At 44.2% G+C, this 25,413-nt stretch overlaps 1 protein-coding gene across 1 annotated transcript in view; it reads right to left on the bottom strand.

Annotated features, from left to right (window-relative positions):
• Positions 1 to 3,601: 3,601 nt before the first annotated feature.
• Positions 3,602 to 25,413, bottom strand: part of tyr (tyrosinase) — an 82,887-nt gene continuing 61,075 nt past the window's right edge. Inside the window, exons 6-7 of the mRNA XM_068034422.1 lie at positions 6,472 to 6,653; positions 3,602 to 3,880 (exon numbers count right to left, since the gene is read on the bottom strand). Of these exons, the coding sequence (XP_067890523.1) occupies positions 3,648 to 3,880; positions 6,472 to 6,653 (415 nt within the window). The 3' untranslated portion in view covers positions 3,602 to 3,647. The remainder of the gene's footprint in view (positions 3,881 to 6,471; positions 6,654 to 25,413) is intronic.

Genomic DNA, 25,413 nt, shown 5'->3' with positions numbered 1-25,413 from the left:
CTCCCACAAGCCAAAAGACTTGCAGGTTGGTAGGTAAATTGGCCATTATAAATTGCCCCTAGTATAGGTAGGTGGTAGGGGAATATAGGGACAGGTGGGGATGTGGTAGGAATGTGGGATTAGTGTAGGATTAGTATAAATGGGTGGTTGATGGTCGGCACAGACTCGGTGGGCTGAAGGGCCTGTTTCAGTGCTGTATCTCTAAATTTTAAAAAAATTAAAAAAAACATAGGTAGGAAAGTTGTGAAGAGGACGTAAGGAGCTTGTAGACTGATATAGATAGGTTGAGTGAGTGGGCACAAATCTGGAGTATAATGTGGAAAAATGTGAATTTGTTTACTTTGGCAGGAAGAATAAAAAGCAGAGTATTACTTAAACAGAGAACGGCTGCAGAATTCTGAGGTGCAGACGGATCTAGGTGTTCTAGTGCATGAGTCACAAAAAGTTAGTATGCAGGTACAGCAATTAATAAGGAAGGCAAATGGAATGCTATCCTTTATTACAAGAGGAATTGAAAATAAAAGTAAGGATGTTATGCTTCAGTTATACAGGGCATTGGTGAGACCACATCTCTAATACTGTGTGCAGTTTTGGTCTCCTTATTTAAGGCTTACTAGATTGATACCTGGAATGAGCGGGTTGTCTTATGAGGAAAGATTGGAAGACTGGGCTTGTTTTCACTGGAGTTTAGAAGAATGAGGGAAAACTTGATGGAAGTATACAAGATCCTGAACGGTCTTGACAAGGTGGATGTGGAAAGGATGCTTCCTCTTGTGGGTGATTCCAGAACTAGGGAGCACTGTTTTACAATTAAGGGTCACCTTTTCAGAACAGAGATGAGGAGAAATTTTTTCTCTCAGAGGGTTGTGCGACTTTGGAACGCTCTGCCTCAGAAGGTGGTGGAGGCGGGGTCATTGAATATTTTTAAGGCAGAGGTAGATAGATTCTTGTTAGGCAAGGGAATCAAAGGTTATTGGGGGTAGATGGGAGTGTGAAATTCGAGTCAGAAACAGTTCAGCCATGATCTTATTGAATGGCAGAGCAGGCTCAAGGGGCTGAATGGCCTACTATCCTGGCAGTGGTCATGACTCATTCATCCTGCACCAGTCAGCCTTTTCTGCAATGTTTCTGCCACCACGTCAAACCAGAGAATGGCTGCTCAGCGACTAGGCAATCCATTCTACACCTGGCTGCTGACTCCTCTCCATGCAAGATGTGTCCAGCACTCATATAATGACAGCCATGTTGTCATGAGGAACATCACTGAGGTGACCATGCACATGTTTAAAAACAGTTCCGCCGCCTGGACCGTTAGGGAGTAGCTCTGCCGTAGTATTTCTCCCAATTCATGGTGGTCTGTTGCATCCTCCACAACCTGGCCACATGACACCCTGGGTTCAGTGAGCATCACAGGTGGAGGAGGAGGACCAGCGGGGAGGAGGAAGCCAGCACATCCACACTCCAGACAGGCTTTTGTTCTCTTTGCTCTCTTCCCACCCACCACCGACCCCCACCCCTACACTGGCTTAAAACCTAATTTGTTTCTAACCTTTGCCAATTCTGATGAAAGGTCACAGACTTTAAACATTAACTCTGCTTCTCGCCCCACCGATGCTACCTGACCTGCTGAGCATTTCCAGCACTTTCTGTTCTTATTTCAAATTTCCTGCATCTGCAGTATTTTGCTTTTATTATCTGGGCCTTGAAGATCCGGTTTCAGATTGCACCATCTCAGTATAGCCAGCAGCAGTCTGAGCTGGCTGACTGACAGGCAACAGCAAGGGCACTGGCAGAGTGGCAATGGTGGGAGGACGAATGGTGTCTTCCTGAGAGAGGTGCAGGTCTATACAGCACAGAGTCACTGCCAGTTCCCTAGGATGGCGCCTCAGCAATCCTAGTAATCTGCTGGAGCACAGATTGCTGGTCTGCTGTAAGACCCTGAAAGCCCCTTTGAACACTGGTATCTGCAGTCATGATGTCAGCAGTCTCAGCCTATACGGCACCAAGATGAGATTTCAGGAACTCAGGCTGAGATTCCACTGCAGCACTCAGTGGTTTCTGTTTGTGCTGCAATTGAAGCTGAGACATCGGCCATCAGACACAGCATCAGTTTGGTCCAAAAGTTTTCTCATGGAGTTAGCCAGTGGCTGGAACAGGAGATGTAGCAAATATCTCTCAGTTTGCTGTCCATCGCTGTATCCAGGAGGTCGCTGGAAAATATGGACTCCAAGCTCTGCACAAAGCCCTGTCCCAAGTCAAAGCTAGACTCCTCCATGCTCCTTGACAGTGACGACAGGTTCTCTGGCAGACCTACCAAAGCACCAAGCATCTGTGTGCATGTCCATCAGCCTTTTTCTATATGCCATCCCATTGAAGTCCTCATCTGAGTCCTCTGCAGCAGACCTTGTGTGCGAGTCACCCATGCTTGGTAACTCACTGGGTGATATTTAATGTCCCCCCCCCCCGGGAGAAGGGCTGGTGAGAAGGGGGCCCAAAGAATAGGGATGAAAGGGGGTGGGGACGAAGGGCCTGTCACCTTCCCATCACACTGCAATTAAGTCAGAGGTGGGAAAGGCTGAAGACGGCCTTCCCACCCAGAGGCCAATCAAGGCCCTTGTAAAACAAGATGGCCTCCCTGCAGAGTTGCTGGGGGTGGGGGGCTGACTCCATGGGAAATCAGTGGCTCACGAAGGGCCCCTGGTGACAAAGGCCGCTCCCTCCGTGAACACTCTCCCCGCCATCAACAACCACCCTCTCCCTCCTCGCCAGCGCTTGTCGGACTGGCCTCGGCGACCCCATCACACTTACCTAGGGTCTGGGGCTGCAGTGATGGTCCTGGTCCCAGGGCTGCTGTAGTACTGGCAGTGGCCATGGCTCCTGGCCTCTGATTGGCCAGCATCTCTTGGAGATATATACCCCTCCTCAAAGGGACGGGTACCCCGGCGCAGGGCTACTAATTGCCCAAGTGCCATTCATTTGCGCCCGGGTGGGGGAGGGTGGTGGAGGCGGGGGGGGTGCTCCAAAGGGCCAAGGCATGGTTCCCCTCGCCTTTTCAGCCTGGCATCCACTAAATTCCTCTGTGCAATAGTCATTTTTTTTGCCTCTCCTCAATGAATCTAATTATATCTTTGCTTCCGGAAGCCAAGCGGGTCCTAATTTGTTGATCTTAATTTTTAATCAGTTGTAAGTAGCTGGAAATTCCTCCTCACAAAAGTACTTATCAAATATCAATAAAGTTTAATTGCACAAAAGGGAAATATCCAATATATCACCTTTTGGAGAGAGAAAAATCCAATGTAACCAATTGCCATGTAAAAATTTAAAAACCTAGATGTACAAGGGTAAGTCTAGCTAATGGCAGATGCCATTAGATTCCCCGCTGCAGTAATATTTGACCCATTAGAGGGTTGACCTGGAGATAAGCATATTGGGAAAGATTATCTAAGGGGCCAGTATGATGAGGTACTGGATTGTTCCTAGCTGTTTCAGAAAGGTCTCTAATATTAGACAACGCCTATATATCTTGTACTTAAGTCTGATAGTGTTTGTGGTGGGAGCTCAGTGTATTATAGCATCAAGTAGATTATAATAGTCATCTCATAATAGCATTTTTGCATGCATCAATAATCCAGTGTTGAACTGGCAATTCACATAGCTGTTTGGTAGGTTGCACTCTGGTACTCATCACGGCCATTGAGCAGAGGCTGCCTCTCCTCAAAGGTGGAGACTTGTTTCCTCTTCTTCTGACATGCCTGTAGAATAATACAATTAAATAGTGCTGTCACCAAGCAACCAACCACTGCGGCACTCAACAGCCAAGGCCAGATCTGCTTGGCTTCTTGTAGATAGGGGGCAAGAACTTCCTGAATTGTAGGTGGTACTGAAACATACAAGAAGGAAAAAAGACACCTGTTAAAAAGTATCAAAGACAAACACAGGTTGAAAGCAGCCCTGACTTTTTCATAGTTTCCCAGTCTGCAGAATTTATACTGAATTACTGCTGAACTATAAGAAATGAGTAGCAAGGCATTGAGTGTTAAGAACACATTTATGAACTCATTATCTTTGCTCTTACGGCTTGTTATCTAACCCTATTATATGTTAACCCTTACATAACTTTCATAGTCTTGAATTATTTGGGGAAAGAAGGCAAGAAGCCCATCTCATTTCATACTAAGAATACATTTAAATCTTGAACAAATTGGCCGACACTCTGGCCCTGTAAGTTTAGTGTTTCAACATGATAAAGTACTTTAGAAAACTTTGAAACTACAGTCCATTAATTAAGCATTTACTTCTTCAATCATTAATTGCATCTTACACATACTGTTACAGAGCACTGTGGAAGTATCTTCACCACACGGATTGCAGTAATTCAAGAAGATGACACACCATCACCTTCTCAAGAGCAATTAGGGATGGGCAATAAATGCTCGTCTTGCCAACAATTTCCACATCCCATAAATGAATAAAAACATACATAAGCATTGCATGAAGTTTAGAGTTTGAGAAGGAACTGAAATAGTTGTTTGAAAGATTTAATGTAACAGCATTGACTGAGACGCATGAAAATATCTGTGTATATTTTGAACAGCAGGGGAGTCATCCCTGGTGGCCTGGCCAATATTTATCCCTCAATTAACATAATAAAAAACAGATTATCTGGTCATTAGCACATTTCTGTTTGTGGGAGCTTGCTGTGCACAAATTAGCTGCCACATTTCCTACATTACAATTGGGACTACACTTCAAAAGTACTTAATTGGGTGTAAAGTGCTTTGAGACGTCTGGTGGTTGTGAAAGGCACTATATAAAAGCAAGTCTTTCATTTTAGATTCAAAGGGTTGGAATTTGGTTATGGCCTATTTTTGGGTCCATACCCAGCAGCACGTCTACAGAATACAGCCCAAAGGAGGCCTGAGGCCTGCCCAGAATTGGGCCATGGACCTTGTTAACATTTTTTGAGTGAGCTGCTGGTACCTGTCATGCCAGCAAAGAACTGTGAGAAGTTCTGAGTACCACACCTTAGGAAGGATATATTGACCTTGGAGGGACTGCAATGTAGATTTATTAGAATAATACCGAGACCTAAATTTTGAGGAGCGATTATACAAAGTAGATTTGTATTCTTTGGAATTTAGAAGGTTAAGGTGATTTAATTGAAACTTTCAAGATATATTGGGGAACTGATAGGATAGACAGAGAGAAACTATTTCTGCTGCTTGGGGAAGCGAGGACTAGAGGGCATAGCCTAAAAGTTAGAGCTAGACCTTTCAGGAGTGTAGTAAGGAAACACTAGTACACACAAAGGGTGGTGGACTTTGGAACCCTCTTTCACAAATGGCAATTGATGCTAGATCAATTGTTAATTTTAAATCAGAGATTGATAGATTTTTGTTGACCAAAGATATTAAGGGATATGAGATAAAGGCAGATGGATGGAATTAAGTCACAGAACAGCCATAATATCATTGAATGGTGGCAGAACAGGCTCAAGGGGCTAAACAGCCTTCACCTGTTTCTCTAAGTTTCTAAATAAAACACTGTTACTTCTTCTTGGTAGCTGTTTACAATTTGTGTCTTCTATTTCTGAACTGTATCCTCCTTCTAAGTGTTTTCCCGATGGAAGAAGACAGTGAGGTGGCTATCTAGTGGGTATCCAAGTCTGCCTGTTAGGATGGAGGTGGTCTAATATGTCCTTATGATAGGCAGACAGATGATGACAACTACATGTGTCATGGGTATTGTTGCAATGACTCCCTAGGTCAATATAACACATCTGTACTAAAAACAGAAAGTGCTGGAAATACTCAGCAGGTCCGGCCGCATCTGTGGAGAGAGAAACAGAGTCAACACTTCATATCTCTGTAGTTACTTGAGACAGGTGGCTTGCTGAAAAGCAAGTGGCTTCATGCCGAAAGATAACACCATCTTCCAAGCTGCTCCTACCTGTTTATCAGTTTGACTCAGTGGTAGCACGAACATCAGAACATAATGTAGCCTGTCACTGCACTGCAACACTGAGGAATTACAGCATCGCCAGGGATGTTATCTTTCACATGAGACATTAAATCAAGGTTCCAACTATTCCCTCAGGTGGACATAACACATCCTATTCAAATAGGAGTAGGGGAATTCTCCTGATGCCCTGGCTAATATTTATTCCTCAATCAACAACACCAAAAGAACAGATTAACTGGGCATTCATCCCTGCTGTTTTTGGAATTTTGCCATGTGCAATATTGGCAGCTGTATTTGCTGACAAAAAAAAGACTACATTTCAAAAATAATTAATTGGTTCTAAAACACTTGGTTATAAAGATGTGGAGCACTGAGTAAATAGAGGGCCTTTCTTTCTTTCCATGGGAGGACTGAATCACAGAACTAATTCTATAGTTTAAACATAGATATTTTATCTCACAGAAAATAACTTGTATAATATTGAAAGCTCTTTAAGGAAATGCATCTCACCTGATTCAACCAAGTAATCATAATCATATCCCAGCTCTCTTGTTGAAACAAAGAATTCAATATTTCTGTAGACTGGAATGAAAGGTACCATGTAATAGTCACGGCTGTGCCCTATTGGTGTATTAGTTGTTGGAAAGGTCGTCTGCAGAGGCATGTGTCTCCGTAACCATTGTTCATATATGCTGCAGTTGGTAGAACAAAATATAAACCATATTAGGAGTTCTGATACCAAAGACTTATTTGGATCAATATCAGATTCACCTTTTAATACCTTATAAGTATTGTCTTGGGCTGAGTGATTGCACTTTTGCCTCTAAGTAAGAAGATTGAGGACTCAAGGTCCGCTGTAGAGACTTTAGCATGTAATATAGGCTGACACTGGGGATGTAATGGGAATGATTCCATGTCACTATTTGAAGAAGAACAGGAGAGTTCTCAGGGTCTCCTTAACCACCACCACTTAAACAGATTATCTGCTCATTTATCTCATTGGTGTTTGTGAATCTTATTGTGTGTAATTTGGTTGCCACATTCCCCTACATTACAACAGTGACTACAATTCAAATGTATTTCATAGGCTGTGAAGTAATTTGAGACATTATGAGGATGCAAATAGCATTGTATAAGTACAAGTTATTTCCTATTCTTTGAAAAGTATCTCGCGTATTTTAAAAGAAAATATATAGTGAAGTTATATCTAAAATGTACAGTTCGATCACCATTTATATGAAAACTTTAAATATCTACCATGTACTTAAAGCAGAACTCATCCCATTAACTTTTTTGCTAATATCACATTTGAAAAATGTACTCACAAATACAATTCTCTATCCAGATTTCAACATTGTATCTAGGGGACACCAGACTACCAGAGAGCCTGAAATTTTAGATTTCACCTTTGCATTTGCTATTCTCTTCTGCAGCAGCTCCAGAATTGCTTAGACTCTAATTCAAAGCAGATAAAATTATTCTAGGGTGTCAGTAGGTCAGTACGAGCATAAAGTAGTTTCCCCTGTTAGCATGCTAACATTAGCGAATGAAGGAAAATGGTTCACCAACAGTGTGACTGAAGGTGATTGTTAAAACTGGAATTGATGTCACACTTGCACTTCAGCAGGATGGCCAAGGGAAAACTTAAGTTGGACAACTTAAGCTCATTGCAGACAGACACAATTGCCTCAATTCATACATTTAATTAATTAATTAGAACATTACAGCGCAGTACAGGCCCTTCGGCCCTCGATGTTGCGCCAACCTGTGAAACCATTTTGAGATGCAAATCCCTCTACTCAATTTCAATATGCTGCTACCAATTCCAAAACATGCCCAGGGAGCTTGGTCTAACTACAATTGGCAGGGGGAAGTGTGTGTGTTTGTGTGTGTGTGGGATGGGGGTTGAATCCAACAACACAGCAACTGTTAAAGGGCTGCACCTTCCCATTGTGGTGATGGTAAAAAAAAAATGAGTATTTGTTCAGATTGGCAAAAATCCAAAGTATAGGGCTATTCATTAAGATCAACTAAAGCATAGAACAAAATATGTTTGAAAATACATTTTTTTTTTAACGAGCAACAGGAACACTTTAAATAGCTTACTTTAACAGGAAAGGCCCTGCAACAACACATCCGCCAGGTTTTATGTGCTGTGGACCGAAGATGTGGAATTTTGCATGGTACTTATTCGGCATCGTTCTTGTGCTTAAGTGAGTTTATTTTACATACCAGTAGCTGCATTAAACATGCAACCGATTTCTCAGTCCCCATTCATCATACTGCCTTGAAAATTGCCTCTGTTCTGTTTACTTAAAATGTACTTGCCCAGTATAATCTGAGTGAAACCAGTGATACCTCAGCCAAATGTAGTTTATAGTATTGTTGCACACCTGATCATAGAATCCGACTCACTTGTTCATCATTCACCTACAAATGAATTCATGTGCAAATAAACCTAGCAACACCACTTCAAGAAATGGGCCCATGCCATTGCACTCCCAATTTGGTCATGTGACATTCACCTCATCCAGTGTGTGCATGCCAACCTCAGAAAAAGTGACTACTTCAGAAAAGCTGAGAGGCCAAAGAAAATTGACAATTTGAAAGAAGAACACACAACTGAAAACCAATCCTGACTATGTCACTGTCTCAACATGACTAAATATGTTACGTTTTTATTACATGGAATTTTAGGATTTTTATTTGTGTTTAACGATCACCTTCCAGAATTCATTTTGATTTACTGTGAAAATGAAACCTCATGGCCTAACATATGTTATTATAAAAGGATAGATAGGAGTTCAGCAGGAATTGAACTTGTCATGCTTTAAGCTGCAGCTATATCCAATCTTCCATAAGTATTATAAGGGAAAAACGATATAATATAGTACTCAGAAGTGTAATTTTTGCAGTGATGGAATTGGAAATTATTAAAGGTGAAAATGACTTCTGATAGAATAATACTGATTTTTTTTGAAGGGCGCTTAGGGTACTACCACGAGTAAAATTTGGATTTCTGACCCCTTTCCAGCATTTTGAAGTTCACTATGATTCTTTTCCTTGTATGCTTTTCCAGCTCTTTTGCTGTGCTTTCTCTTTTCCATATGAATTTAAGATTTTTAGACTGATGCTAAAATTCAGTCTAATCATGCACCTTCTCCATCTTCCATACAGTACTTATGTGCTGTGCCATTCCATTTATTTCCATTCATGATCAACCCCACACACTAATTATTTGCATGCTCAATGTCGCTGATATTAACTTGGCCAAATCAGTGTTAATGAGGCAGTAATAGCCTCAAAATGTGGTCAGTAAGACCTACTGCCCATTAACAGCTGCTGCTGTTTTTAAAGGGGCATTTCCTTGGGTGACTACAGCACCTATTTCCGGTGATTGGATTTGATTATTCAAATTATGACATACTTAGGACGCTGATTTCAATTTTTGGGACCTGTGGATGGAGTGTTCATCATGTCCTGGCACTGAGCAACTTTATGAGTGGTCCTTCGCTCATGACTGTTCCAAAAAACAGCCCAGAAAGGTTTCTAGGCTATAGTTTTGTAGAGCTACCTTCCTGACTTCCCAGAAATGCTGCTGGTTACTGCCAGACCAGGTTCACTCCCCTTCACAATCACCTCCAGACTCTCTCCCCTCCATGATTTCCAGCCTCACTCCCAGGACCCGTCTGTGGACCAACACCTGAGCTGCCTGATAATGCACTCGACTGGGCCAAGGAAGATGCAGTGGAATGCTGGGTTGGGGAGTTGCCAGTGGCATGGAAATGAGGCTCTGGCCTCCCGCTGGCAGGAACAGACAGGTGGCCATTGGGCTCTCCTGGTTGGCTACACTGAAATGAAAATCTACCCCAATGTTTACTTTTAAAGGCTGCTTACCATGATCTATGGTTAATAAATAATTGTAAGTTCATGACTTTGTGTCTGTCTTTTTCTTTGGTAATTGGCAGAAATGGTTCAATTTAGTCACTAAGCAGTTTATGTGGATCCTAATGTAAATGTTATTATAATTTGGGAGAAGTAAGATAGCTCAGTGAGCCAAGTTTGGCCATTGTTAACTTCTAGACATAAACTGTGCAGTAAAACTTCCAAATGGTTCTTTGGTGAGGAATCAAGGTGATGGATTAAGGATTTTTCTGGCACCCTCGATAAATATTCTTGTCAGGGTATCGATCTCAGTGTTGTTACAGTCTGAGGTGTAACAAATAAACATACTTGGTGTTCTATTGCCAGTGAAGAAACTGTATTCTGTAACTGTTAAAAATAACCTGTGGTTTGAGTAAGTCTGGAATCAAATAACCTGGGAGAGTTTTTTTTCCACCCTCCCCCCTTTCACTTGCTTAAAATCTACAAGGGCTGCGTTTGCTGACAGCTCATACATTGAAACGCCACTGTCTGCAACATCAAGGCAGCTGCCAGTAATAAAGATGGCGCTGCTCAATTTATTACAAAAAACAAATTAAGTCCAAATTCCCTCAATGGCTGTGATCATCGCCTCCATCCCACCCCCAACAATACCCTGCTCTCTCCTGCCACTGCACTTTGCCACTCCCTCTCACGCCCGTCTGTTTGCCGCTTGCTCCCCACCAAGCGCTAATGTCATCAGTGCATTCCCAGCTGCGCACATGTGCAGAACGGTTTCTTTCTGCTAGTACGGTGCTGTGTATGCGCAGCCTACGGCAGCACCTGGCTTGCCAGGACTAATTCGTGCGTGCGCTCCCCACCTCACCACTGCCTTCCCTCAGCCACTCGGCTCTTCTCTCAGCCACTCGCTCCTGGCTTTCCCCGCTGCCTTCCCTCAGCCATTGACTCCCGACCTCACCGCAACCTCCCCCCGACCCCCCCACCACCCCGGCCGCTTGCTCCAGGCATCACCGCTTTCTGCCCCACCCCCACCCCCAGCCAATTGCTCCTCACCCCCTAAGAAGCGGTGAATCCTTCAAATGAATCTGCCGCCACCACACTCTCAGGCAGTACATTCCCGGCCCTAATCAATAGCTGTGTGAAAAAGTTTCTCCTCATGTCGCTTTTGCTTCTTTTACCAATTACTTTAAATCTGTGCCCTCTCATTCTCGATTCTTTCACAAGTGGGAACAGTTTTTCCCTATCGACTCTGTCCAGATCCCTCATTATTTTGAATACTTCTATCAAATCTCTTCTCAGCCTTCTCTTCTCCACGGAAAACAGTCCCAATTTCTCCAATCTATCTTCATAACTGAAGTTCCTCATCCCTGGAACCATTCTCGTGAATTTTTTCTGCACCCTCTCGAATGCTTTCACATCCTTCCTAAAGTGAGACGCCCAGAACTGGATGCAATACTCCAGCTGAGGCTGAACTAATGTCTTACAAGTTCAACATAACCTCCTTGCTCTTGTACTCCATGCCTCTATTAATAAAGCCCAGGGTACTGTATGCTTTATTAACTGCGTTCTCAATTAGGTCCCTCTGTACCTGTACCCCCTTTAGAATTGTACCCTTTATTTTATATTTTATATTGTCTCTCCATGTTCTTCCTACCAAAATGAATCACTTCACATTTCTCTGCATTGAACTTCATCTGCCATCTGTCTGCCCATTCCACCAACTTGTCTATGTCCTTTTGAAGTTCTACACTATCCTCCTCACAGTTCACAATGCTTCCAAGTTTTGTATCATCTTTGAAATTGTACCCTGTACGCCAAGGTCTAAGTCATTTATATCAGGAAAAGCAAGGGTTCCAACACTGACCCCTGGGGAACTCCACTACAAACCCTCCTCCAGCCCAATATACATTAACCACTGCTGTTTGTTTCCTGTCACTCAGCCAATTCCGTATCCATGTTGCTACTGTCCCTTTTATTCCATGAGCTATAACTTTGCTCACAAGTCTGTTGTGCAGCACTGTATCAAACATATCTGTTGTTCCTTTTTCTCTAAATTACTGATTACACTTTAATTGTAACATTCCTTTCCTTACACTAATGTGAATTTTGAAAGCACTGAGCTGCTTTATAGCGGGCTCATCGGAAATTGCACATTGATCATTTGTAAAATCAAAAAGCACCTGCGTTTAGAAAGCGTGATGATTGCAAATATTTCAACAATCAATCAAGTTTTTCCAAAGCTCAAAGACTGCTAAATAAATCTAGTAATATTGCTGGGTGGCAAGAATGTCTGGAGGGGATTGGATAACTGTAACTTATCATAGCTTATAACTTACAACATGCTATTATTACATGCTGCAGTGTATCAGAGTGCCAACTCTGTGCCACTGAAAGGTCTAGAGATCCTATTTTAGGTGAACAAAAAGATGAGGCTTCAAAAATGGTAGTAAAAATTGGTGAAACTTCAAAAGCATGATCCTCAGACAATAGCTTTTATAGAACTTTTAGAACTTACCTCAGCGGTTCAAAGACACAATAAACATGATCAACAATATTAACACAGAACTTTAACCACCATCACAACCAAGAGATGTAACAACCATGCGACCTAATTGCCAAATTTGGGGTTAAAAATCCACAAGAATATTTTGCAAAAAGCTACAGAAATCTTCAAGACCATCTTCCTAAATTTGTGCTTTTCCTACACCTTTTTTGTAACAATTTCAGAACAAACAAAAATGACACTTTCATTAAGAATCAAGTCAAGTGTAATAATCCTTTAAAAGAATGGAGAGCATTGCAGCCTGTCAGGAGCAGAGAGAAGATCAAGGCTTTACACCACCATGGAATGAAAGGTGGACCACCTGGTCAGTGAGTGTGATACTGTTTGGCTGGATGGTACCGAATGGAACACATGTCACTAAGTCTGTAAAGGAGTGGAGAGGTGCAATTTGTTTAATACATTCTTGGGATGTGGACATCACTGGTGAGCCTAGCATTTATTACCTATCCCAAGATGCCCTGAGAAGGTAGTGATAGATCTTGTTCTTGACCACTATCTTGTTATTTTTAGCAGTCGTTTAGTACCACTTAGTGGTTTGTTAGGCAAGTTCATAGGAAGTTAAGCATCCTTCACATTTGGTGTGATATTAGCTTTTTATTCTCAAACTTTAAAGGAGAAAATTTGCAAGGAAATTACTGACAGGTACAAAAACTATTGAGTAGCGATAATGGGGACTTTAATTATCCGAATACAGACTGGGATAGTAATAGTGTAAAGGGCAGAGAGGGAGAAGAGTTTCTGAAGTATGTTCAGGAGAATTTCCTTGATCAGTATGTTTCGGCCCAATAAGAAGGGAGGCATTGCAGGATCTGGTTCTGGGGAATGAGGTGGATGAAGTGTCAGAAGGGGAACACTTAGGGAACAGTGGTGATCTTCTTCTTTGGCATCCTCGTCTTGAGAGACAATGGGTAAGCGCCGAGAGGTAGTCAGTGGTTTGTGGAGCAGTGCCTGGAGTGGCTATAAAGACCAAATCTAGAGTGACAGACTCTTCCACAGGCGCTGCAGATAAAATTGGTTGTCGAGGCTGTTACACAGTTGGCTCTCTGCTTGCACTTCTGTCTTTTTTCCTGCCAACTGCTAAGTCTCTACAACTTGTCACTCTTTAGCCCCGCCATTACGGCTGTCCGCCAGCTCTGGCGATCACTGGCAACTGACTTCCACGACTTGTGATCAATGTCACAGGACCTCATGTCGCGTTTGCAGATGTCTTTAAAGCGGAGACATGGACAGCCAGTGGGTCTGATTTGAGTGACGAGCTCGCTGTACAATGTGTCCTTGGGGATCCTGCCAACTTCCATGCGGTTTACATGGCCAAGCCATCTCAAGCGCCGTTGGCTCAATAGGGTGTATATGCTGGGGATGTTGGGCGCCTCGAGGACTTCTGCGTTGCAGATACAGTCCTGCCACCTGATGCCAAGGATTCTCCGGAGGCTGAGAAGATGGAATGAATTGAGACGTCACTATTGGCTGACATCCATTGTCCAGGCCTCGCTGCCGTAGAGCAAGGTACTGAGGACACAGGCTTGAAACACTCGGGCTTTTGTGCTCCGTGTCAATGCGCCATTTTCCCACACCCTCTTGGCCAGTCTGGACATTGCAGTGGACGCCTTTCCCATGCGCTTGTTGATTTCTGCATCGCGAGACAGGTTACTGGTGATAGTTGAGTCTAGGTAGGTGAACTCTTGAACCACTTCCAGAGCGTGGTCGCCGATATTGATGGATGGAGCATTTCTGGCGTCCTGTCCCATGATGTTCGTTTTCTTGAGGCTGATTGTTAGGCCAAATTCATTGCAGGCAGCCGCAATCCTGTCGATGAGTCTCTGCAGACACTCTTCAGTGTGAGATGTTAATGCAGCATCGTCAGCAAAGAGGAGTTCCCTGATGGGGACTTTCCGTACTTTGGTCTTCGCTCTTAGAAGGGCAAGGTTGAACAACCTGCCACCTGATCTTGTGTGGAGGAAAATTCCTTCTTCTGAAGAGTTGAACTCATGTGAGAGCAGCAGGGAGAAGAAGATCCCAAACAGTGTAGTTGCGAGAACACAGCCCTGTTTCATGCCACTCAGGATAGGAAAGGGGTCTGATGAGGCACCGCTGTGCTGAATTGTGCCTTTCATATAGTCATGGAATGAGGTGATGATCCTTAGTAGCGTTGGTGGACATCCGATCTTTGCTGATAGTCTGAAGAGACCACGTCTGCTGACGAGGTCAAAGGCTTTGGTGAGATCAATGAAAGCCAAGTGGAGGGGCATCTGTTGTTTGTGGCATTTCTCCTGTAGCTGGCGAAGGGAGAACAGCATGCCAATGGTGGATCTCTCTGCTCGAAAGCCGCACTGTGCCTCAGGGTAGACACGCTCAGCCAGCTTCTGTAGTCTGTTTCAAACGACTCAAGTGAAGACTTTCCCAACTATGCAGGGAGATTTCACGGTAGTTGTTGCAGTCACCATGGTCACCCTTGTTCATCTCGAGGGTGATGATATTGGCATCGCCCATGTCCTGAGGTACTGCTCCCTCATCCCAGCACAGGCAAAGCAGTTCATGGAGTGCTGAGATATAGCAGGCTTGGCACTCTTGATTATTTCAGGGGTAATGCCGTCCTTTCCAGGGGCTTTTCCACTGGCTAGAGAATCAATGGCATCACTGAGTTCCGATTTTGTTGGCTGTTCGTCCAGCTCATCCATGACTGGCACAGACTGGGCTGCATTGAGGGCGGTATCAGTGATAAAATTTTCCCTGGAGTACAGTTCTAGGTAGTGCTCCACCCAGCAGTCCATTTGCTTGCGTTGGTCAGTGAGCGTTTCCCCTGATTTAGACTTGAGGGGGGCGATCTTCTTGATGGTTGGCCCAAAAGCTCTCTTAATGCCATCATACATTTCTCTGATAGTTCCGGTGTTGGAGGCCAGCTGAATATGACTGCATAGGTGTTGCCAGTTGTCATTTGCACAGTGCCTGGCTGTTCTTGTGCAGCGCTTCTGGCTACTTTAAGTGCTACGGATGTTAGCTCGCTGGGGGCTTTCTTGTCGTTCAATAGTGCAGTGCGCTTAGCGGCTATAACAGGTTCCAGCACTTCAAAGTGAGATTGAAACCAGTCTGCATTCTGCTTCTCATGTTTGCCTCTTTATCAAAAGGCGTTTGACAAATTGGCACATAATAGGCTTGCCCAAAAAGTTGAAGCTCATGGAATAAAAGGGACAGTGGCAGCATGGATACAAAGTAGGCTGAGTGAAAGGATTGATTGTTTTTCGGACTGGAGGAAGGTATATAGTGGGGTTCCCTAAGGGTCGGTACTAGGACCACTGCTTTTCTTGATATATATTACTGACCTAGACTTGGGCCTGAAGGGCACAATTGCAAAATTTTCAGAGGACACAAAACTTGGAAGTATTATGAACTGTGAGAAGGTTAGTGATAGACTTCAAGAGGACATGGTCTGGCGGTAGAATGGGTGGACACATGGCAGATGAAATTTAATGCAGAGAAGTGAGAAATGCTACATTTTGGTAGGAGGAACGAGGAGAGGTAATAACAGGTACAATTCTAAAGATGGTGCGGGGACTGAAAGACCTGGGGGTATATGTGCAAAATCATTGAAGATGGCAGGGCAGGTTGAGAAAGTGGTGAAAAAGGCTTTAGAAATAGAGGCATAGAGTACAAAAACAAGAAAGTTATGATGGACCTTTACAAAACATTAGTTCAGCCTCAGCTGGAGTATTATATTCAATTCTGGGCACCACATTTTAGGAAGGATGTGAAACAATGTGAAGGTTTTAGAGAGATGCAGAAAAGATTTACGAGAATGGTTCCAGGGATGAGGGATTTTGGTTACGTGAATAGGTTGGAAAAGCTGGGATTGTTCTGCTTGAGAAGAGAAGGTTGAGAGGAGATTTGATAGAGTTGTTCAAAATCATGGGGGGAGGGTCTAGACAGAGTAGATAGAGAGAAATTGTTCCCATTGGCAGAAGGGTTGAGAACCAGAGGATACCGATTTAAAGTGAATGGCAAAACAACCAATGGCAAGATAAGGAAAAAGTTAGGATCTGGAATGCACTGCCTAAGTGTATGGTGATGGCAGATTCAAACTTGGCATTCTAAAGGAAATTGGATAAACACTTGAAGAGAAAAAATTTGCAGGGCTAGGGGGAAACCGCGGTGGTGGGGGCAGGGGAGTCATGAGTTGCTCTTGCAGATAGCTGGCACAGACATGACAGGCTGAATTAACTACTTCTCTGCTGTAACTATTCCATGATTATAGTTTAGGTCCCTTGGTTATTAATCCAGTACCATAACCACTACATTACAATGCTCTGTCATATTAGTTCAGTCTTTTTCTTTTTTAATTATATAATTAATGTGTGATTGATTTATAAGTACCTGAATTATGAGAGTCTATTTGCAGCAGTCGCCTGTCTATGTCATAAAGAAACACAACATGTGACAGCATTGGCTCAGTGCTGGCATTCTTGCCTCTGAGTCAGAAAATATTGGGATGGAACGCCATTCCAAGACTTAAGTGTACAATCTAGGTAGCACTCCGAGAGTGCCGCATTATCGGAGGTGCTGTCCTTCAGGTGAGATGTTAGACTGAGGCTTTGTCAGCCTGCAAAGGTGGATGTACAAGATCCCTACACAAAGAAAAGTAGATGAGGTCTCTTGGTGTCATTGTCATGGAAGATGAGAATCACAGAATCGTTACAGTGCAGAAGGAGGCCATTTGGCCCATTGTGTCTGCACTGGCTCTCCGATGGAGCAATTCCCTCAGTTCCATTCCCCTGCCTTCTCCCCATTACCCTGCACATTCTTTCTTTAAATTTAACTGTCTAATTCCCTTTTGAATGCTTCAATTGAACCTGCCTCCACCATGTTCTCAGGCAGAATACCCTACCATCAACATCCTGGGGTTACTGTTGAGCAGAAACTGGACAGGACCAGTCATATAAGTACTGTAGCTACAAGACCAAGTCAGAGGCTGGGAATTCTGCAGTGAGTAACTCACCTCCTGACTCCCCAAAGCCTGTCCACCATCTATAAGGCACAAGTCAAGAGTGTGATGGAATACTCTCCACTTGCCTGGATGGGTGCAGCTCCAACAACACTCAAGAATCTCAACACCATCCAGGACAAAGCAGCCCACTTGATTGGCACCCCATCCACCACCCTCAACATTCACTTCATCCACCACCAACACACAGTGGCAGCAGTGTGTACCATCTACAAGATGCACTGCAGCAACTCAACAAGGCTCTTTCTACAGCACATTCCAAACCTGCGACCTCTACCACCTAGAAGGACAAAGGCAGCAGATGTGTGGGAACACCACCACCTGCAAGTTCCCTTCCAAGCCACACTCCATCCTGAGTTGGAACTATATCGCTGTTCCTTCAATATCGCTGGGTCAAAATCCTGAAACTCCCTTCCTAATAGTACTGTGGGTGTACCTACACCACATGGACTGTCGCAGTTCAAGAAGGCAGCTCACCACCACTTTCTCAAGGACAATCAGAGATGGGCAGATTGCAAGCTGAGTGTGGAGATTCAAGTTTGGTGAGTGGCGAGTTTGGTGAAGGGGGGAGGAGGTGATCCATTTTTCTACTTATTTTCCGACTTTTTTAACCCTCCAGTATTTGGTTAGTGCTTCAGTGCAGTGGAAAAAGCTGGTTGGTGAGCAGCTGCTAAACTATTCTACTTATAATAAATAGTCTGTAAAGTTAAGGTATGGCAGGGCAGCTCTGTCGAGTGGAATGTACAGCCTGTGGCATGTGGGAAGTGACAGACACACCATGTTTCCTGGACAAACACATCTGCAGGAAGTGTCACCGGCTGCAGAAGCTTGAGCTCTGGGTTTTGGAACTCGAGTGGCGGCTGAAGTCACTGTTGTGTATCCGCGAGGCAGAGGGCTACGTGGATAGTACATTTAGGGAGGTGGTCACAATTCAGGTTAGGAGCATGCAGGCAGATAAGGAATGGGTGACCGCCAGGCGGACTAAGAGAAGTAGACACGTCGTGCAGGAGTCCCCTGATATGATCTCACTCACTAATCGGTTTTCCATTTTGGATACTGGTGAGGGTGATGGTTCCTCAAAGGAGTGCAGTCAGAGCCAAGTTTGTGGCACCACAGGTGGCTCAGCTGCACAGGAGGGAAGGAAGAAGAGTGGAAGAGCAGTAGTGATAGGAGATTCATTAGTTAGGGGAACAGACAGGTGTTTCTGCGGCAGTAAACATGCCTCTAGGATGGTGTGTTGCCTCCCTGCTGCCAGGGTCAAGGATGTTATGGAGCAGCTGCAGGACATTCTTCTGGGGCAGGGTGAATAGCTAATGGTCCATATTGGTACCAATGACATAGGTAAGAAGGGGGATGAGGTCCTGAAAGCAGATTATAGGGAGCGAGGAAGGAGATTAAAAAACAGGACCTCAAAAGCAGTAATCTTGAGCGATTGAACACATGGCTGGAGAACTGGTGTAGGAGGGAGGGTATCATATTTCTGAGCCATTGGGACCAGTTCTGGGGCAGGTGGGACCTGTACAAGATGGATGGGTTGCATCTTAGCAGGACTAGGACGAATATCCTGGCAGGGAGATTTGCTAGTGCTGTTGGGAGAATTAAAAATAAATTGTCAGAGGAATGGGAACCTGATAGGGAGCTCAGACTGGAGGGAAGAAAAACTGGTAACTTGTCAAGGGTGTGGGAACCAGGAGCACGTATAAAAGGAATACTAAGGAGCACAGAATACTGGGGGAGATAGATAGACTGAGAGTAGGGAACAGTAAGTTATGAGGTGGGGTCAGAGTAAGGGAGAAAGTAATAAAGTCTAAATCATGATTAATGTACATGTATGTGAATGCATGGAGTGTGGTTAATAAGACTGGTGAGTTACAGGCGCAGATTGACATGTGGAAATATGATGTTGTGGCTATAACAGAGACCTGGCTCAAAGGAGGGCAGGACTAGGTATTAAATATTTCTGTATACAAGGTGTTCAGGAAAGATAGGGAAGGGAAAAAGGGGGAGGGATGGTGATATTGATTAAGGAGAGCATTGCAGTGCTGGAGAAAAAGGATGTTCCAGAGGGCTCAAGGACAGAATCAATTTGGCTAGAGCTAAGGAACAAAAAAGGTGCGGTTAAGTTTCTCGGTGTTGTCCCTATCTCCTTGGACTTGGGTTTGGATTTAGATTCTGTGTGAAGGTGATCCTCTGAACTGGGGGCCTCAGGCAGAGCCAATCTGGGCTTGGACTTCACACATCAAAACTGGGCAGCACAGTCCGACCAACACCAAACCACCAAAGGGCAGCGGGCTCAGTGTTTGTGGCACTTCTCACAGGGCCCATATTCCTAAACTAAGCTCAGCACCAACATTTCTAAGCTTGGACTCAATAAAGGAGGGTTTTCATAGAATTAGAGAAATTGCAGCACAGGGGGAATCTCCCAGTGCTGGCGTTCTTTCCTGTAACACCATCTGCCCCCACAAAGATCTTTATATTCCTCCTTTTCATACATCCCATTTCCTTTGAATGAAGTTTTCGTCTCTACCTCAAAAGCCACATGTGGTGAAGTATAATTGTTTCATAGCCTTCAGTTCGGAACTTTCCTCCTCCCTTCCCCCTCATTTCAACCAGTGAGAATCCTTGGTTTCCTTTCCCTGGTTCCCCATTCACCCATCAATGGAAATAATCCTTCATTGTTGACCCACAGTAAGGTCTCTGGGTTTTACTTACCCCTTTACTCACCTCTCCTTCCAGCTCTGTGGGAAATGCTGAACCCCAAGCCTACACCCAACCCATTCCCCTCCCCCTCAACCCCTACACTTGCTTCAGCGCCAGTTCCCTGACCTTTACTTCCCTTCTCACCCGTGTATTCCCATCCCCTAATTTCCCATCTCAACCTGAGTTCCTATTCCCCAGCCTCCATTATTCTCCTGGCTCCCATTTTCTATGTCTCCCCTGAAGCCCCCATTCCTCAGTCTCCTGTTGATTTCCAGTCCCTTTCTCTTCCCCACTACTCTCAAGACCCCTGACTTCAAGCCACACAATTTCACTCCCCCCATTCCAGCCCTCACATGTCCAGAAATTCCCCAAAGACCAACACCTGCAATTTCCGACTCTCCAGCTGTCTCCACACATTCATGACTCACTGAGGTGCTGGTCAAATGATGTCACTGAGCCGGGTGGGGGTGTATTGCAGCACGAATGTTAAATAGCTGATCTTCCAGGCTGCTGGAGGCACAGCTCAAGAGAGGTACCCCCAATTCTGGGAAATTCCTGGTCAGTCTGGGAGAGTTGGGAACCCTATGCATTTGTTGGAGGACTGTTTCTGATATTAGTATGCTCTGGTGCCTGACTCGCCACATAATAAACTCAGCCAGTAAATCATGGTGCTAATAGGCAGAAATGTCCCCTCACCACTGCTAATTAAAGGGAGCATGCAGTCCTCACAGGCTAGTTGCTGCTTTGTCATTTCATGCTGGTGGTTAACTTAGGAATGCTTTTTGACCTGTTATCTGATTCTGGAAAATTAATATTGACAGCTACAAAGAAGATTTTGCTGGTGTTGCACTGTTTTTGGCTGCCTTCTAAACAGTTTCATTGTGGTCATGGATGGTCTGGTCGAGCTGTCTTTGGGGCTGTAAGTGGTAGGGGAGCAGCAAGGAAGACAGCAAAGAGCAGCCACTGCTGCGACAAGTGGGAGATGGGGGAGGACATTGTGTAGGAGGGTATACCAATAGTGGGTCAATAAAAGAAGCACCTTCGCTTTACAAAGGAGGCTGTCACCGAATATGTCACCTGATGCAACTACAACTTCAGTCTTGCACCAGGGTGTGGACAGCACTTCCTGTGGCTGTCAAGGTCATTGTGATCCTTAACTTTAATGCCACAGGCTCCTTTCTAGCTGCAGCAGGTGACATCAACAACATATCACAGTTCGCAATTGACTGCTGTATGAGGGATGTCACCAAGGCTCTCCAGACCAGAGGAATATTTACATTATTGCCCCACAAACAGTGCGAAGCTTGTTAACACTAGGCATGGCAGGCTTCCCCAGGGTGCAAGATGCCAATGCCTGCACCCACATTGAAACATAGAAACATAGAAAAATTTACAGCACAGAAGGAGGCTATTTGGCCCATCATGTCCATGCCAGCTGAGACAGAGCTATCCAGCCTAATCCCTCCTTCCAGCTCTTGGTCCATAGCCCTGTAGGTTACAGCACCTCAAGAGCATATCCAAGTGTTTCTTTTAAATGCAATGAGGGTTTCTGCCTCTCCCACCCTTTCAGGCAGTGAGTTCAAAATCCCACCACCTTCTGGGTGAATACATTACTGCTCAATTGCCCTCTAATCCTTTTACCAATTACTTTAAATCTATGCTCCTTAGTTATTGACCTCTCTGCTAATGGAAATAGAGTGGATAGGAAGGACCTATCTAAGCCCCTCAACATTTTATACACCTCAATTAAATCTCCCCTCAGCCTCCTCTGTTCCAAGGAAAACAGGTCCCGCCTATTCAATCTTTCCTCATAGCCAAAGTTCTCCATTCCTGTACCCTCGCTAGTGCGATCACATCCTTCTTTTAACGCGGAGACTAGAACTAAACACAGTACTCCAGCTGTGGTGGAACTAGTGTTTTATACAGTTCTAGCATAACCACCCTGCTCTTATACTCTAGGCCTCAGCCAATAAAGGTAAGTGTCCCATAGGCCTTCTTGGCCACCTTATCGACCTGTCCTGCTACCTTCAGGGATCTGTAGACATGCACGCCAAAGTCCCTCTGTTCCTCTACACTTCTCAAATTCCTACTATTTATTGTGAATTTCCTTGTTTTGTTTATCTCCCCAAATGCATTACCTCACGTTTCTCCAGACTGAATTCCATTTGCCACTTTTCTGCCTTCCTGACCAGTCTACCATCTTCCTGCAGTCTACAGCTTTCTTCATCACTATCAACCACAGGGCCAAGTTTTGTATCATCTACAACCTTCTTGATCATAACCCCAACATTTAAGTCCAAATCATTAAAATTACCATGAAAATCAAGGGAGCCTGTACTAAGCACTGCAGAACCCACTGGAAACAGCTTTCCAGTTACAAAAATATCCATCAACCTTTACCCTTTGCGTCCTGCCACTGAGCCAACTTTGGATCCAACTTTCTACTTTCCCTTGGATCTCATGAGCTTTTAATTTTCTGACCAGTCTGCCATGTGGGACCTTGTCAAAAACCTTGCTAAAATTCATGTAGAGTACATGAAATGCATTACTCTCAATGACCCTTCTTGTTAACTCATCAAAAAATTCAATCAAATTAGTCAGATACAACCTTCCCTTAACAAATCTCTGCTCACTGTCCTTGATTAATACTGTCTCTCAGAAATTTTTTCCAATAATTTATCCACTATTGAGGTTAGGCTGATTGGCTTATTATTACTCGTCTATCCCTTCCACCCTTTTTAAATAATTGTACAATGTCAGCTGCAGTATAAGGATGTAAAGGATTAATACCGAAGACAATGAGGGAGATCCCTCCCACTGTATGAGCGAAAAATAAGTTCTATCGGTAACATAGACGTGTGAAAATTTTTCAGACTACATCATTGGAATATGTGTGGTGATTGAGACAGACAACAAGCCATTGGTTTCACTAGTAGATGAAAAAAAATAGCAAAAATGCCTCCATGTATACAAAGCTTTCATCTCAAATTAATGAAGTACACCTCTGAAACTGTATATGTCCAAGGGAAGTTCCGATCGTCAGGCGATGCGTTATCAAGGGCAACCGTTGATCATCCATCACAGGAAGAAGTGAATTTTGTATGTGACATAGAGTCATTCTCGCAACACACAGCACAAAGTTGGCCAGCAAGCATACAGAAGTTTCAAGAGATATGACAAGCACAGAAGAATGATGAAGAGTGCATTCGCATTAAACAATATTGTACACATGGGTGGCCACAAGAAAGTCAAGGAGGGAGAACAATGAAGATGTTCCATGAGTATAGGAAATATTTTACCATAATTGACGACTTATTCGTCTACAAAGATAGAATTGTTATTCCTACGTCAATGACATCCAATATCTTAGATTGATTACACCTCGGGCATTTGGGTATAACCAAGTGCAGAGTGAGGGCACAGTCTTCGGTATGGTGGCCTGGGATATCTAAGGATATCAAGACCATGATCAACAACTGTCAGACATGCGTGATACAGAGGCCAAAACAATGTGAACCGCTGTTGACTACCCAATTTCCAACTAGACCTTGGCAATGGATTTATTCATGTTTGGTGGGAAGTCATATATCATCATTGTTAACTACATTTTCCATTCTACAACTACCGAGGTAGTTATTAGAATCCTTACAGCCATCTTTGCGACACATGGGATTCTGGATGAAATATTATCAGACAATTGACCACAGGTCGCGAACGAATGTTTTACCCAGTTTGCCGTGAAGATGGGCTTTCAGCATCTTACGAGCTCACGGAGGTATCCACAGCAAAATGGTGAGGCAGAATGAGGTGTGAGAACCATAAAATCTTTACTCACGAAAACTGAAGATCTTCCTACCTCACTCCTAGTTTATTGTTCAACACCACTGCTGTATGGATTATCACCAGCAGAATTAATAATGGGAAGGTAATTAAGAACACAGCTTCCAGTATTGGCTCAACAATTAATGCAAGAATTGAAGACTCAAGACTACAAGAAAGTTCAAGAAAAGAAAACTCCTACAGAAGGAAATAAATCAGGAATTACAACAGGAGATTTTGAGTGAGAAGCTACCCAAATTAAACAATGGTCAAAAAGTGACCTGGAACAAGTAGGTACTGTAATCCATAAACATGAGGACAATCAGCAATTGTATGTTACACAAACCAATGAAGGGAAACACAAAGGAATCAGACAAATATCATTCCTATTCCGCAAGAGCAACAGCCAGTAATCCATCTGCAAGATCCAGATGAAGAGGAACAAACTCAAACCGAACGGAATACTACAACCCGTAGAAACGAGAAACCAAGTCAGCAACCCAGACTTCCTATGAAGACTACTTAGCATCCCAGACAGATTACTACCAGATCGGTGAGAGCTGTCAAACCTCCGATGAGACTGGATATGTATCGTCAGAGACTTGGGGAGAGAGCGTCGTAGAGAAGTCATAAATGTATATATGTTTGGTAAAATCTTGAATGAAGACTCGGGGGGAGATGTAGGGCTGGATTTTGTTCCCAGCCCAACGTCGGGTTCCACGGCCGGGGGAGCCAGAAAATCGGAATGCCAGGATCGTCGGGCCCGATCTTCCTGGCAGCGGGGAAGCTCCGTGGCGGCTCCTCCACCACTCTGTGACTGGACCTGACTTAGCATATTAAAATAACACAATTTCATGTATTAAAATATAAACTGCAACAATCAGTTCCTGATCTTCAGTGCAATGTGTGGCACTCATGTGCCTTCACTTTCCCATCCAGGGAAAGTTGGTGCCACTGAGGCAGGGAAGGGGTGAACTCTGCACTCTGATGTGTTGGGGGGAAAGGGGCGAACTCTGCCCTCTGATGGGTGGGGAGGGGGCAGGGAAGGGTGAATTCTGCACTTTGTGTACAGGGAAGGGGGGAAAGGGGGCAACTGTACACTTTGTTGAACTGTCTGCAGGACTGGCAGCCTTTAAAAAATGGCGTCAGAACCTGCTTCTGCATCAGTAATGCTGTGAACAGCGTCGCCAATGCCACCCCCACCACATGATTGAGAGGATGACCGCCATGAATATGCAAAGTGACTGCCCACTGCAGAATAGTGGCGGCATGGTGGCGTGGGTCCTGTGGGGGGTGGCCGCCACTTTTTGTGCACGCCGCCACTCCCGACAGCGGGACTACAAAATTCAGCCCATAGTATAAGAATGTAAAGGGTTAATACCAAAGACAGTAAGAAAACCTTCCCACTGTAAGAGCCATGATGTAACTGTCACATGCGATAGGCTTGAGAAGAAGGCATAGCAGCACGAAGGATGCTAGCTTAGGTGGCTTG

This window comes from Heterodontus francisci, chromosome 6, assembly GCF_036365525.1.
Source record: "Heterodontus francisci isolate sHetFra1 chromosome 6, sHetFra1.hap1, whole genome shotgun sequence".
NCBI classification, from domain to species: domain Eukaryota; kingdom Metazoa; phylum Chordata; class Chondrichthyes; order Heterodontiformes; family Heterodontidae; genus Heterodontus; species Heterodontus francisci.
This window is presented reverse-complemented; position numbering and strand designations above follow the sequence as displayed.